The 17,152-nt window shown below is 37.8% G+C and overlaps 1 protein-coding gene across 3 annotated transcripts in view; it reads left to right on the top strand.

Annotated features, from left to right (window-relative positions):
• The window catches only part of LOC127646943 (transforming growth factor-beta receptor-associated protein 1 homolog), a 57,501-nt gene that overhangs the window by 21,268 nt on the left and 19,081 nt on the right, over positions 1-17,152 (top strand). For 2 of the 3 annotated variants that reach the window (XM_052130930.1, XM_052130931.1), the window contains exons 3-5: positions 2,319-2,488; positions 13,727-14,428; positions 15,653-15,847. In XM_052130930.1, the coding sequence (XP_051986890.1) occupies positions 2,443-2,488; positions 13,727-14,428; positions 15,653-15,847 (943 nt within the window). In that variant the 5' untranslated portion in view covers positions 2,319-2,442. Of the gene's footprint in view, positions 1-2,318; positions 2,489-12,809; positions 12,924-13,726; positions 14,429-15,652; positions 15,848-17,152 lie in introns of those variants that run through there. The other variant, XM_052130932.1, reaches the window with a different exon arrangement.

Genomic DNA, 17,152 nt, shown 5'->3' on the forward strand with positions numbered 1-17,152 from the left:
CCGGAAAGCAGGGGCAATAGGTGCGCCGCCCACTGATCGGGACGCCACCTCCATACCTCCGCCGTTCTCGAATAGGTCGATGAGTGCCTCCGGATCATCGCAGGAGACAGTGAAGCAGGTTTGAGATAAGGACTTTTACTTTCTCTCTCGTATATACATTGAACATAAACAAAACCAAACAATAGCACACTCAGTCTTTTGAGCTTTCTGGATCCACTCTCTCTCTCCCTCTCGACACTTGGCATCCCTTTAAATGTCTCTCTCCGTATCACTACAACAAGACACAGGTGTTAGAGATCATTACAAACCAGGTGACATGCCTTACCGCTTTCTCTCTCTCCCGCAGACCGACACACGACCACGCCCCCCCCATGCCACACCCGTATCCATGTATGTGGTTACAGACAAAGGATACAGAACAATGAAATCGTTCACAGAAACTTTTAACTTCTCCTCCGTCTTGCCTGCATTTGCCTCCAGTATCTTTACTCACAGCAGGCAGGTGACGTGATCTCCAATGTCTTCACGAATGTCGCTCGTCATTTGAATAAAGTTGAAATTTTATCAACTTGTCTTATCGCTCGCCACGATGATCTCTGTCACTAACGGTCGTGGCAGCTCATGTCTCCGGAAGTCACTGTGCCCTCACTGAAAATGAATGGGATCGTGTCGCTATATCACATGAAGACACTGGCGGTGTGAACGGGCTGAACATTATATTTTTACTCCACTGATGGTTAGGTATAGGTTTTGGGTTTGGGTTGGGGGGAACAGGTTATAAAATATGCATTCCTCTTCACTGTATTACAGCTGCTAAAACTTTTGGCGCCCCATGGACATTTCACCCGGAATATGGAGCTCAAACATGCCCAACAACACTTATTGTGATGACCACTGGGGGCAGTGTTTAGAATTTAGATAAGCACAGACCAATTTTAGCTAAAGAAATATAAACCTACTGTTTCTGATTTCACTGTGAGATCTTTCTGCCAGGGCACCTGTCCATAATTCCAGAAACTCTCCCCCAATAAATACCTGTTAAACTCAAACATATTTAAGTCTGCATTGACTACATTTACATGCACCCTCATAATGCGATTACACTGTGAATAAACTGTTGCTCATGTAAACAGATTATTGCGATTATGATATTGTGATTATGCTAATAATAAGAGTATTAATAATCGCAGGAAGTTATGTGGAGTACTCCTATTTTAATCACTTTATACTGGCATGTAAACACTTTAATAAGTTGTGAATGTCCGTTTGTAGACTTAATTGTATGTTGGTGAGATAAAAAAGACCATATTCCCTAAAAAAGTTTGTGAAATGAGTTTGTCCTCACGGGCGGAACACAGCAACATCCAGCTCGTGTATTCCGATTCACAAACAAGTGACTCATATGAACCGATTCTCTTTAGTGAATCAACACAGACAGAGCAACCAGTGTAATATGATAAACAAATTACTCTTATGAACCGATTCTTTTTAGTTAATCAAATGAGACAGCACATTCAGTGAAGTCAAAAATGACTTTATGAAGTGGTTCTTTTAATAAATTGTTTAAAAAAGACTCAAACTGCCCATTTCATGTAAACATTTGAATCTAATTATTCCTTATTCTCAGATAGTTGCAATAAACCGTAGAGTTTGTAAATTATTGTAGAACTCTGTAAGCATCATGGAGGAAAACACGCAACTCCCTTTTAATCTATGTAAAATACATTTATGATCCATGCATCTTTTTCTGCTTTGCTTTAACAAAACATACATGTCAGTTAAAAAAATTTTTTTGTGTTTCATGACCCTGTAAGTGCCTTTTTTTATCTCACTCAGTAACAGACAAATAGCAAGTAAAACACAAACAAATCATAACAATTCTCATATTCTGATTAATTATTTTTCTTAAATGCATATAAAATCAGAGGTAATCCATAAGTAATCAAATTAGATTACCCAAAAATATATTCCAAGTGATTACATTACTGATTGCAGTTTTAGTCAATACCTGATTACAGATCAGAAGTAAGCTAAATAGCACTGGTTGCCACTGATAAAGGAAAGAAGTAGTGTGGGAAAGAACTGATGAAATAAACACCCATAATCAACTTGAATGTGAGACATCTGAGAAACTCAGATTGAATAAACTTAATACATTCCAATGTATTAAGAATTAATCTATTCCAGTCATCCTCACTACCAGCCAAGTCAAGAGACAATAATCAACTCATGCGCTTTTTCTGTTCCTTTATAAAAAATGAAACTTCTTTGTTTGCCTTCCTCTATTTTGTCTTTTTCATATTATCTTTTTTTCTCAGGCTCCAGGAAGATGGAGCATGAGGGAAACAGCTAGCACAAGACCTGCTTTACCTGCCAGTGATGCCAGCAACCCATTGGCACAAAGAGCTTTATTTCAAATGACAACAGTAACTACTGTGTGCCATGCTACGAGAAGCAATTTGCACTCCAGTGTGTGAAATGCAAGAAGGTAAAAATAGCAGAAAAATAATGCTCCAGGTAATGGGGAGCATAATGATCCAGGTTCAATAAAAGTTACACACTGGCAGCCAAAAGTTTGGAATAATGTTCATATTTCGCTGTTTCGGAAGGAAATTGGTACTTTAATTCACCAAAGTGGCATTCAACTGATCACAAAGTATAGTATAGACAGTATAGACATTAATGGTGTAAAAAAAAACAGTAGCTCACTATTTGAAAAAAGTCAGTTTTGATCAAATCTAGACAGGCCCCATTTCCAAAAGCTATTACTCCAACACCTCATCCTTGAGTAATCATGTTAAATTGTTAATTTGATCCTAGAAAATCACTTGGCATCATATTAAACACAGTTGAAAGCTATTTGGTTCGTTAAATGAAGCTTAATGTACAACAGTAAAGAAAAGACTCAAGGGTGCAGGCCTTATGGGAAGAATTGCAAAGAAAAACGAAAAGAAAGGTTTGAGTGGGCAAAGAAACACAGATAATTGGAAAATAGTGTTATGGATCTTAACCCTGTTGAGCTTTTGTGGGATCAGCTAGACTGTAAGGTGCATCAGAAGTGCCCAACAAGACAGCCACATTTATGGTAAGTGACTAGACATTGTGATCAGTTGAATGCTACTTTAGTTAAGAAAAGTACCAATTTCGTTCCATAAGACCAAAAAGCACATAACTGTTAATCAGAAGGTCGCTGGTTCGATCCCCAAGGCCACCTCCATTGTGTCCTTGAGCAAGGCAATTAACTCCAGGTTGCTCCGGGGGGATATAAATATATCTCCTTTGAAGAAAGACAGTGGCACAATGACTGCTTCAACTGCAAGAAGTGATCTGTGTCACTAGTGGGCCATGGATTCCTGACCGAGAGAGATGACATCCTGTGTCCTGACTGTGGCAAAGACATCTGATCAGATAGCCTTGCACTGCTTTGATTATTATTTGACGCTTTTATCAAAGTTACAGGTATTTTATTTCCAGATAATTCGCTTTTAAAAGAATTGTTTACCCAAAAATTTAAAATTCTCTCATCATTTACTTATCCCATGCCATCCAAAATGTGTATGACTTTCTTTTTCGGCAGAACACAAACAAAGATTTTTAGAATAATATAGCCACTCGGTAAGTCCATATAATGAAAGTGAATGGTGCCCAAAACTTTGAAGCCCCTAAAAGAACAATGGCAGCATAAAAGTAATTAATAAGACTCCAGTGTTTTAATCCATGTCTTCTGAAGCGATTCAATCCAATTTGGGTGAGAACAGGCCAAAATATATATACTTTTTCAGAATAAATCTTGACATCAGCAGTCTCCTTGGCTATCATGATTTCAAGCTTGGTTACACTTCTAGTGCTTTGCACATATTTCAAGCACTAGGATGCAGGGGGCACAACTACCCATTTCTATTTCCCATTGGTGCCCCTATGCGTTGCATACATTGCATATATGGCTTTTGCACCTCTACTAGGAAGTGTAATCGAGCTTGCAATCATGGTCATGCCTAGAGACTGTAATGGCATTATGTACAGTGAAAAAGGAGTTATATTGTGGTCTGTTCACCCAAAATCTTGTGGATGTGTACTTTTATCCTGCCTTCATGTGCTTTTTGGAGCTTCAAAGTTTTGGTCACATTTCACTTGCATTGTATGGACCTACAGATATGAGATATTCTTCCAAAAATATTAGTTTGTGTTCTGCAGAAGACAGAAGGTCACATCTGGGATGGCATGAGATGAGTACATTTTTGGGTGAACTATTCCTTAAAGGAACCTGTGCATGTCAGGTTTTAAAATCGAGTACAAATAAAGCAACATATGCAGTGTGAAATAGTTGTACATATTTTTTTTTTTTTTTTTTTTTACATTTGAAAGATTATGTTATTTCCTTTTTAAAGTTTTTTTTTTTTCAATAATATTTTTTTTTTCAACATTGCTTTTGACTTATCAATATTTGACATTTTTAGACTGCTTAAAGAATGCATTTGCTGCAGCTGATAACAAACTAATTAAAAGGCATTCATGCAAGCCTCGGTATTGCTCACTTAAAATCACTATAATCCAAATGACACCAAGTGCGTTTAAATGTGCCTCAGCTGTTGTGCTCTCTTATCTCTCAATGAAACCCAAAGCAAAATCCAAAGGTATAATTAATTGTTAAACAGTTTCTCCCATTTATTATGTAATATGAGTCTATTGTCTACGCAGTCTTCACCCAATAATCTAACTGAAGGTGCTCTATGGAAAAAAGTTTCATAGATCACAAGTCTGGCTATATACAGAACATGTGCACAAAACATTCATCAAGCATGCAGTCATACAAATAATAATGAAGCACAGTATTAGCACATTCTGATCACAGAGGAGGAGAGTAGCTTATTGTCCTATGGTGTATATTTACAAATTTTCAGATAGAATATAACTAATTAATTGACATTAATTATTATTCATATTTGTATACATATTTTATTATATATTTATCATATAATTTACAGACATTCTTGCAAGTCTTAAAGGGGTCATGACATATTCTTTTTTGTTTAAATAATTTTATTATGGTCCACTTTATTTAGTCATTTATAAAAATGTTGGCCCTATGTCTGAAATGCTTGGTTTGCTGCCTGGCCCTTGAGACTTCAATGTAAATGCCCACTGTTGTGATTGGCTAACATCTTGCAGCCCTTCCAATACAGGCATATATGAAAAGAAATCCGAAGAACATGAACCAACTCCACACAACATAAAAAAAACAAAATTTCAGGGTTAGCACATGACATACACACAACATATTTCATCAAACGCATCAAACTGTTCAATTAAGCACAGCATAAACTATCAAACAGTCATGACATGTGAAATATTCGTGAATGAAATTGGTTACTTACAGTTTTCCATCGAATAGTCCAATTTTAACTCCCCCATCTTTCAATAACAGTTCCTTTGCAAAGCTTGAATCATATTGTGACGGTTTCACAAGCAATACACATGGAAATCTTCTAAATACTCAAATGCAATACAATACACAGTGATGTTGGTGCTTCAAACGGTTTCAACAGGCCAAAGCAGAGACAATGGTCTTCACATCTCACATTTTCCCGGTTTCTTTACACATCGCAGGAAACGCATCAAAACGATTAAAGATGTTTACAATTAAAAATAGCACAGATGGGTGCAAAAACAGTCCAGGAGGCCTTCCAAACAGCACAACAGCAAGACAGCGCAGCTGAATAAAACACAATGAGGATCATTTTTACAGTTATAACTTGACATCACATCTTTTAAAAGTGGCGCGAGATGTATGATAACAGTCAAAGTCGTTCAATCTAGTGCACGTTTATGTAGAAAAACATTTAAATCCAGACAGGCACATGAAGGTGTCCTGTGTAAGTCCACTTTGGTGAATCTCCCATGACAGACACTTCTCGCTGCTCTTTGCCTGTGTGACTGACTGAGCAGGGCTTCAGTTAGGAATTCTTGGGCCCGTTACAAAATGTTTTCAATTGGCCCATCCAGTCTGGGCCGGTTCTTGACATTTAGATAAAATTTATGTTGGAGGCCTTGGAGTTTATGCAAACAACATTGCAAGACCATACAAAATAGCCAACTCTTAAACAATGTACGAATTTTCATGAGATCTGGTTGGTTTTTATAGTACAATGACCACTTATATGTCAAAATGTAAAGGAAAGTGTGATTCCTCATGTCATGACCCCTTTAATGCCTACTCTGACAGGTGAGTTAAATTACTCTGGTAAGCTAACACAACAAGATATTCCAAGACATTTTCTAGGAAAATGTCCCTTTTCAGTGGCAGAATATCAGAGAAATCTGAGACGCAAAGTAATTTTTTTTTTTATTTAGTGAACTGATTTTGTGATTAACATTTAATAGTAAACAATGTTAGCATTATGTAATGAATGTCGTCAGACGCTGAAGCAGACTGAATGATCTCCGGACTTGTTAGAACTTGAAACGAGAAAAGAACCAGGCGGTCGTGCCAAGAAGGGATCCCTCTCTCGTCAACCTTGCGAGATTCTTACACAGCATTAATTAGAACTCGCACAGCAATGAGGAGCATTTGTAAAGTATTATTTTAAATTGCCTGTTTTGATGAACGGTTAGTTTTGATGATCAAATCAAGTTCTAAAATAAATATTTCACATAATAATTTTGACAACTTATCTCTATGTCTGCCACTTTCAGTCATGAGATATTGTTGGTCAATGGAGAAGTACATCAATCAGCGCAGCTAAAAAAGTTTGATTGGGAGGTCTAGTGGTAACTCATTTAGCCTTTATTTTAAAGGCTTTGGGTTCTAATCTGCTCGAATGCAACTTTATATTTTAATAAATAAAGATTGCATCCCCACCTCAGTGAACTATAAGAGGGGATACATTTGGTTTTCTTCAACACAAGGACCTTTTAGTTCATAAATTACTGTTAATGTCAACTAATTAAGTCATAATAACAGAATCTAAGATTTGAAGTAATATGTGCCTTAATAACTTGAAGTTCAGTCAACTGTATCCTAAAAACATGGGATGCTATATGATATTTCAAGAAGATTACAGGATTTGTTGTGGAAAGTAACTGTCACAGCAAGTATAAATTGTTTTGCACTAAGTGCAAATAGTGTTAGACAGAGATATTTGAAACCTAATAAAATACAAACAGTGTGTTTATTTTGAGTCCCTAGACACCCTACAACCTAATCCTAACCTCTTACAAAAATTAACCATGATTTTAATACAGTAACCATAGCCTATCACCATGGTATTTTATAGTAACCACTAAAACATGGTGTACTATGTTAACACCATATTACTGTTAAAGTAACAAGGTTAATTGCATTAAAACTATGGCTTCTGGCAACAACAACAAAAAAAAAAAAAAAAATTTAAATTAAAATACAAATAAAAAAACATGGTTACTACAATATTACTTTAGTAAAACCATGATTAATTTTACCCGTATCAAACCTTTCTCTCAACACACTGACCTTCATCGTGACCAAATCACTGAGAGGAAATCAACATTTATATTCATTTTATTTACTAAGGTGTATTAAAGTAAAATATTAAAGGTGGAAACAGCAAACAGGATGGGGAAAATTGGGTCCAAAGGTGGATTTAAACCAAGATCATCCACATGGAAAAATCACATCCACGCCATTTTATTATACGAAACCATTGGAGTAACGCTGAAGTTTGTCTTTAATTTCTTTGTTTCCAACCTATTGCAGTGCAAATATGTGGCAGATATTTACATCTAGTGCAAATAGTCACTCCGTGATAGTAATTTTTTTATATTATTGATATATTATTATTGATTATTATTTGTAATGCTCCACATCTTAATACGTTTATATCCGAGCGTAAATAATCATAACAGAAGAACGCGCACGCACGAGAACTTGACGACAGAGGGATCCCTTCTAGACACGACCGAAACCGTTCTCTTGCTATGTCTTGTGGTAAAATGTGAAATAACAGTTGTAATTTTTATAAGGGTTTGTAAGGGGTTTAAAGGTGCAATAAAAAATCCACATGAGCTTGTTTATAATTTGCAAACAATAAAACATTGCAAACGTATACATTATCTGATCAACTTACAGAAGGCTCGTCGGTTGCCACGGTCAGTTTGTTCGTTGCTGTTGCGTGTTCTCAACCTGGCAACCAGCATGAGCTTCGAGTCTGGGGAGGCGGGGGCGGGGGAGACAACTCTCTCCAATATTTAGAATTTTGACTGCAGTACCCATTTTAAACACTTGATGTCAATGCTACATATTGCTCCTTATAGAATAGAATCCTTTATTTTGGTCACACATTATACACACAGTTTTTTGCATATATACAGTGAAATTGATTAGTTTTCACATATCCCAGCTAAGCTGAGGTCAGAGTGCAGGGTCAGCCATGATACGGCGCCCCTGGAGCAGATAGGGTTAAGGGCCTTGCTCAAGGGCCCAACAGTGACATCTTGGTGGTGCTGGGGCTTGAACCCCCAACCTTCTGGTCAGTAACCCTCAGCCTCAACCACTGAGCCACCTTATGCATGCGTTTCACTTTATGGCACGTGGGGGTGGAGTCAGGGGCGTGTACAACGTGATGCCTCCCTGGAAGTACATTAGCTTGAGACACAAATCAAAAATCATGGCCGAGTAGAGGCATGCAGGTGGATCTCAGGTAAAGTTGATTGTTTCCTTTTATTTAATTAGCATTAAATGTGTTTTAACAGCGTTTGCTTCAGATAAAGAAGTTAGAGATCAGTTAAAGCGGTGGATTTATTAGCCATACTCGCTAACGCGTCTGAAATAGCAGTTTTTTCTCTCTCAATTGATTGGTTCTTATGTTTACTTTATAGAAATATATATTGTCTATACCATAGTATGTTGTCTTCTAAAAAAAATTTAAACTCCATATTTAAAAATATATAAATAAATAAATAGATAGATATTACATTATCACTGTTAAAGGAGACAATAAATAATTACAAATAAAAAGTTAAACGATCGTAACAAACGTGCATGTGTTCTGTCTTTTAAAAAAAAAAAACTGCGTCTATTTCAGACGCGTTAGCGAGTATGGCTAATAAATCCACCGCTTTAACTGATCTCTAACTTCTTTATCTGAAGCAAACGCTGTTAAAACACATTTAATGCTAATTAAATAAAAGGAAACAATCAACTTTACATACCTGACATCCACCTGCATGCCTCTACTCGGCCATGATTTTTGATTCGTGTCTCAAGCTAATGACGTAACTTCCAGGGAGGCATCACGTTGTACACGCCCCAATCCCCTGACTCCACCCCCACGTCAAAACAGTGCCATAAAGTGAAACGCACAGAAAAGTGAAGCGCAAAGGCAAAACGGTATCATGAGCTCACACGTGATGGAAATGCAGATTAAAAGGAGCATTGCAAAATAATTAGTAGGCATTGCAAAGAAAAAGATGTGTGGCAAAATCATTGCTAAGAGATAAAAAAGGATAAAAGTTGTTTAGTTTCTTTTACAACAGTCATTGATTTTTTGCAATTAATTATATCTTGGTTTTTGCTGTATTTTATTTATATTTTGCAATTCTTTATTTTTGTTTGCAAAACTTTCTTTATTTCTCTCGATACTTTATTTTACTTTTGTGATACTTAATTTTTGTTTACATTTTTTTTTAAATTTTTTTGCTCTACTTTTTTCTTTTGCAAAACTTTATATTTTTGCAAACATATGTGGCATGGAATTGACTCAAACATCTTTTATAATGTCACTGATATGACTGGATTCTTCATCTCAATTGAGTAGCCATAATTTTATTCATATGTTTCAAAATTACAAGTAATATCTTGAGGAGTAGCTACAACTGTTTAATGAGCACCTTTAAAATAGGTTATTTGAATAGTGTAAGTTTAAGAGGACATGCATAAGGAGCAATATGTAGCATTGACATCAAGTGTTTAAAATGGGTACTGCAGTCAAAATTCAAAATACTGGAGAGAGTTGTGTCCCCCGCCCCCTCCTCCCCAGACTCGAAGCTCATGCTGGTTGCCAGGTTGAGAACACGCAACAGCAACGAACAAACTGACCGCGGCAACAGACGAGTCTTCTGTACAGGTGAAACTCGAAAAATTTGAATATCGTGCAAAAGTTCATTAATTTCAGTAATTCAACTTAAAAGGTGAAACTAATATATTATATAGACTCATTACAAGCAAAGTCAGATATTTCAAGCCTTTATTTGATATATTTTTTATGATTATGGCTTACAGCTTATGAAAACCCCAAATTCAGAATCTCAGAAAATTAGAATATTGTGAAAAGGTTCAGTATTGTAGGCTCAAAGTGTCACACTCTAATCAGCTAATTAATCCAAAACACCTGCAAAGGGTTCCTGAGCCTTTAAATGGTCTCTCAGTCTGGTTCAGTTGAATTCACAATCATGGGGAAGACTGCTGACCTGACAGTTGTGCAGAAAACCATCATTGACACCCTCCACAAGGAGGGAAAGCCTCAAAAGGTAATTGCAAAAGAAGTTGGATGTTCTCAAAGTGCTGTATCAAAGCACATTAATAGAAAGTTAAGTGAAAGGGAAAAGTGTGGAAGAAAAAGGTGCACAAGCAGCAGGGATGACCGTAGCCTGGAGAGGATTGTCAGGAAAAGGCCATTCAAATGTGTGGGGAGCTTCACAAGGAGTGGACTGAGGCTTCAAATGTCGTATTCCTCTTGTCAAGCCGCTCCTGAACAACAAACAACGTCAGAAGCGTCTTACCTGGGCTAAAGAAAAAAAGAACTGGTCTGTTGCTCAGTGGTCCAAAGTCCTCTTTTCTGATGAGAGCAAATTTTGCATCTCATTTGGAAACCAAGGTCCCAGAGTCTGGAGGAAGAATGGAGAGGCACACAATCCAAGATGTTGAAGTCCAGTGTGAAGTTTCCACAGTCTGTGTTGGTTTGGGGAGCCATGTCATCGGCTGGTGTTGGTCCACTGAGCTTTATTAAGTCCAGAGTCAACGCAGCCGTCTACGGGACATTTTAGAGCACTTCATGCTTCCTTCAGCAGACAAGCTTTATGGAGATGCTGACTTCATTTTCCAGCAGGACTTGGCACCTGCCCACACTGCCAAAAGTACCAAACCATGGTCATTGAACCAGGTTATTACTGTGCTTGATTGGCCAGCAAACTCGCCTGACCTGAACCCCATAGAGAATCTATGGGGCATTGCCAAGAGAAAGATGAGACATGAGACCAAACAATGCAGAAGAGCTGAAGGCCGCTATTGAAGAATCTTGGTTTTCCATAACACCTCAGCAGTGCCACAGGCTGATAGCATCCATGCCATGCCGCGTTGAGGCAGTAATTAATGCAAAAGGGGCCCAAACCAAGTACTGAGTACATATGCATGATTATACTTTTCAGAGGGCCGACATTTCTGTATTTAAAATCCTTTTTTTTTTTTTTATTGATTTCATGTAATATTCTAATTTTCTGAGATTCTGAATTTGGGGTTTTCATAAGCTGTAAGCCATAATCATAAAAAATATATCAAATAAAGGCTTGAAATATCTTACTTTGCTTGTAATGAGTCTATATAATATAATAGTTTCACCTTTAAGTTGAATTACTGAAATTAATGAACTTTTGCACGATATTCTAATTTTTCGAGTTTCACCTGTAAGTTGATCAGATCATGTTTTATTAGCCTATGTAATAGTTAATTTTTGTTTAAAAATTTTTTTTTTTTTTTTTGCTCAATACTTTTTTTCTTTTGCAAAAATGTATATTATTTTGCAATACTTTATATTTTTGCAAATATATGTGGCGTGGAATTGACTCCATAGTTTAACCCTTACACAAAAGTTTAAAGTTTTTAAATAGATGCGCAACTTGTATAATTTCAGTAGTGCACTCAAATGACAGCCAAATCATACTGTCCAGGTGTTACACCTGCTAGTTTACTTACACGTTGCTTCTTTATCAAATAGCAATGTCAAATTAAAATCAGGTCAATCACAGACACATCAGTGCCACCTTAAGAAATAGCATGTATAACACGTAGGTTTACATACATATGTTTACATACACATTGTCGCACAGAAAATCAATGTGAAATAGAAGTCATTTGGATGAATACAGTACTCAATTGCCTTGTAATAAATAAATATACATCCTGTTATAGTAAATATATAGATATTAAATGTTATATAGATATTAAATCATTAAAAAAAATAGTCATTAAAATTACTGACACCATTACATATCTAGGGTCTTTTAATGACCCCACACACTTATGAAAATAAAGCTGTTTTAACTTGTTATTATTATTATTATCATTACGCTATTCATAAGAGAGAGGTTGAGGAATACTAAAGAGATGTGGGCATAACTAAAAAAATAAAAATTATGAGGTACAGGGGATGGAAGACTTGAGGTATGCATTAAGGGTTAAAAAGCTTTTATAAAGTCACTAATATGACTGGATTCTTCATCTCAATTGAGTAGTCATAATTGTATACATATGTTTCAAAATTACAAGTAATATCTTGAGGAGTAGCTACAACTGTTTAATTAGCAACTTTAAAATAGGTTATTTGCTCTTAACTCGCATATAAATACATCTCTGATTAAAGTTTAACAAAGCATAACTAATGAAATGGCAAATGAGTTACAGATTACCGAATTATTCAGACCTCAGATTATTCTGATTACATCGTTTATACATTCGATTTTGGTTTCTATAAAAGCTCTAGTCCAAAAAAAAAACAACAACAAAAAAAAACAGGGGCCACCCTTATCACATGACCGGAAGTATTCGGTGGAGAAACAGGAAGCGCAAAAGCAAGGCTAGCAAGAGGGAGGTGGAGTTGGGCACTTGAATGAAACGGGCAGGCCTTGAAAACGCTGCCATCACTCTGATCAGGACCACACTGGCAACGGCTGGGGTATGACATGCGCTTGGATCTCTGTCACATTACTTGTTGCCTCATTTGCGCTCTTAGCATGCCGCAACACATACACACTCTCACCATCGGATACATAAGCTGTCTCCAAACCTATTGAGCTGCCCCAGACACATTTTTGGGCATCATACTTTTTACGCGTTCCTTCAGAAAGCATATGATGACCAAAAATGTTGTTGGCTACTCACTATATTTTGAAATATAGCCATAGATTCCCATAATCATCCGCAATCATAGCAATTGCTCAGACTCGGTCTTATTCCTGTCGTTCATATATATTTTGGGCTGTTGTATGGATGTGAGAGCAAACACCGAGTGACTTTGAGCTTTCCAGTGTGTTGATGCATATATCTATTTTAGTTTAGCTAAACTGGCCTTTGATTGTTTGAACAAAACATAATTTTTTCAAATAACTGTCACTTACTGACAAGCAATGCGGGTCTAAGGGGGGATAGTGGGCTTTGCTGATGATAGAGTGCCATTAGGGTTATCGCACCAGAGTGTATACAAACCACAGGTGAATAGGCAACTGCTTTACTGTCAATAGTGCTGTGTCTTGGAGTTGTTGGTGTTGGTAAGCCATTTGTTGTGTTTCTGTTTCTCACATTACATCGAGAGGCATTGATGTAAATTAACTTTAAAATCGATTGTACTTTGCTGTTCATAAACCTTAAACATTTACACACATCAGCATCTTCCTTATAGTTAAGCATGTTTTATACCCATTGTCAGGGTGAACCATATCTTACTGTTTGTTTCTGTTTGCCTTTTCTCGCTTGCCATAGATGTGGGTGACACCATGAGTGTGAAAGCTTTTGAGCTGGTTTCCGCCGTGGAGCGGGAGCTGGTGATTGGCGAAAAGGTGCGAGTTAACATCGAATGCATAGAGTGCTGTGGCAAACACCTGTACCTGGGAACCAATGACTGCTTCATCCATCACTTCCTACTAGAGGAGCACACAACAGTCAAGGGGAAGCTGGCCTACAATGCCCAGAAGCTCCTGCACAAATACCTGGGCCTGAAGAAGCCAGTGGTGGAGCTCAAGGCTGCCTCTGCTTTGGAACGTCTCATTGTCCTCTGTGATACAACCATCACTGTTGTGGACATGGTTACCCTGGAGCCTGTGCCCACCGGGGGCACTAAGCTCAAAGGTGTGACTGCATTTTGTATGAACGAGAACCCAGTGACTGGGGACCCGTTCTGTGTGGAAATGGCTGTGGTGTCGGCACGCAGACGGGCGGTCCAGATCTGTACAGTCCACCAGGACCGGGTGCAGATGTTAAAGGAAGTGACCACACCAGAGCAGCCCTGTGCCCTAAGCCTTGATGGGTACTTTATCTGCCTGGCCCTGCCCACACAGTACATGATCCTGAACTACAGCACAGGAGCCTCCCAGGAACTTTTTCCTTATGATTGTGAAGAGAGGAAACCAATCGTCAAGAGGATCGGCCGGGAAGAGTTTCTCCTTGCTGCCCCAGGTGGTCTTGGTGAGTTAAACAATCTAAAACAGCACTGATTAGATGTTATTTATTTCATTTTTTTTTTTAGTACAGATGAGCATCCACATGATATTTACCTATGCTTTGTGAAATCGCTTTGGTCAACACAGACATTCAGATGATCAATTCAAATCTACAAAACCTTGTCAAACATGAACATTTGGATGGGATTGTTTTACTGATTTTCCTTATATGCCATCATAACTGTCATGTTAAAGGTGATGGAACATTCCAAGCATTGTGTGTTTATGCCATTTTTGATATCAGTAATAAGGTTTTCTCTAGTAACATTTTAATTCTTGATTTAAAAAATAGCATAATTTCTTGTGGAAAATACCCATTCTTGATATCAAAAATGGAATTTCAACTAGTACATTTTAGATGCCAGTAACTGCATTTTCACTAGTAGATTTTCGCAATCTGTCAATTAATCCATACAATCCTCATATATCCTTCAGATATCTGCAAAAGTTAAAATGTCCAGTCCTAAAATCAACAACTGAATTACAACTGGTAAAAATACTAGGTTTTTGAAATCCCAATCTTGGTTTTCACTTTGGCAATGTCAATTTCAGAAATATATAATGATATTGTACATTTGTAAGGAAGCCTTTTTAATATAATCTTTAATTACTCTTCAAATTATCGATATCTGAAATCCATTTCCAAAGGGCTTGCAATAGGCTGATGGATCTTTAGTGATTTGGATTGGACAGAAAGTGTTAATAAGGCCTGCTTCTGTGTGATCTTTGATGCAAACTGCTCATGCTCAGATGATTCTTGCACTGCCTGTGTGGACATAACCCACCCAAAACTTTGCCTTCCTAAAAGTTTTTACTTTTGCTTTGAAGAGGTTTTCAACCATAACATTAAAAACTTAAATCCACTTATAAATCAATGATTGCACTCCCCTAACCTCATTCTCTGATGTACAGCTGTGTTCAGTGAGTTTCTGAAGGTCTTTTGAACTGTTGAAGATTGTTTGACTGTTGTTTTATTGAGAATTCCTTTATTCTCACTAGTGCATTTCAAAAGGAAGTGCCTCTTATATGTCCCTGATGAATGGATTGAAATGCATTTATTGTTTGTATGTTTATGGTTTCAAAATAACTTAGTCACACCACACCTTAGATATGAATCGCTTTTTCCAGCTGTCGCCATGGTGATCATTCATGATAAGTCATGCTTCTCCTCTGTATCTTTCTCTCTCAGGGATGTTTGCTAACGCGGAGGGGATATCTCAGCGTGCCCCGGTGAGCTGGTCAGAGAGCGTGATTGCGGCGGCTGTGTGTTTCCCTTATGTGGTTGCGTTGGATGAAGGCTTTGTGACCGTTCACAGCATGTTGGACCAGCAGCTGAAACAGACAATGTCTTTCAGAGATGGACAACTCCTGCAGGATTTTGAAGGTACGAGTCTTCTCCCATACATTTTCTTTGTCTTTTCACTCTTAGGTCTGTTTCAGATTGTAATTGAAGCACATAAGTGGCACTACAGTGTAACTGTAACAACAGGCTCCTGTTATGCCTGACCGCATTGCTGTTTTTTTTTTTTCCCCCAATTTGGAATGCCCAATTCCCAATGTACTCTAAATCCTCATGGTGTCGTAGTGACTCGCCTCAATCCGAGTGGCAGAGGAATCACAGTTGCCTCCGCATCTGAGACCATCAATTCGTGCATCTTATTGTGTGGCTTGTTGAGCGCGATATCGCAGAGCCATAGTGCGTGAGGAGGCTTCATGCTATTCTCTACAGCATCCAAGCACAAATCCCCATGCGCCCCACCTAGAGCGAGAATCACATTATAGTGACCACAAGGAGGTTACGCCATGTGACTTTGTCCTGTCTTGCAACTGGTTGCAAATTTGGTTGCTTAGGAGACCTGGCTGCGGTCACGCCCTGGATTCAAACTTCTGACTTCAGGGGTGGTAGTCAGCGTCTTTACTCGCTGAGCTACCCAGGCCCTCCTACAGCATTACTGTTAGTAGTTGATAAAGGCAGATAAATCATCCAATATTTGGTATTTTTTAGATTATCTGCATCTGCACTGTATATAATTGTAGGGTTGCCAACTCTCACACATTTTGCGTGATACATGCTTTCAGGCCCAGTCACATGCTCTCATGCCACCCAAGTAAATCTCACACCAAAAAACTAGACCACGTAATTCTATGTAAAATAAGTAAAACATAGCTACAGATCTGCTAATGAAATTGTTTTCCATCAGCATGGGACTTAAGCCCAATGTACACTGTACTTTAGTCAGATGCGAATGCTAGGTGTCTGCGTATGCAAATTTTGTGATCAGCAGAGTGCTCAAACACTGAATTGTGTGGCCTGGTTTTTCTAACTGGGACTATTCTGAACGCGCAGTATGTGCATGCACGGCAAATTATTTGCACTAATTAGTGGGTCCAAAAGGGGTCAACACTCACAGTTGAGCCATTTCTGTCATGAAGAAGCACTAGAAGATGTAATCACATGTAAATGTGTCATTTAAATAACAGTGGATGAGCATGTCAAGAGCATGTATTTAAGGAGGTCAGGAGATACCTGCATTTGTGCAACTCCTCTGAAGGAATATAAAGACATTTATGGGTCTACACTCTTGATGATAAATAGCCCATTCTCTTATAACAGTCGTAGCGCGCATTCTCCAGCTGCTTTTGTATGAGCTCAAGTTGAATGAAGTATACTTTGAAAGGATTGCGTTCG

Source organism: Xyrauchen texanus, chromosome 7 (genome assembly GCF_025860055.1).
Source record: "Xyrauchen texanus isolate HMW12.3.18 chromosome 7, RBS_HiC_50CHRs, whole genome shotgun sequence".
Taxonomy (NCBI): domain Eukaryota; kingdom Metazoa; phylum Chordata; class Actinopteri; order Cypriniformes; family Catostomidae; genus Xyrauchen; species Xyrauchen texanus.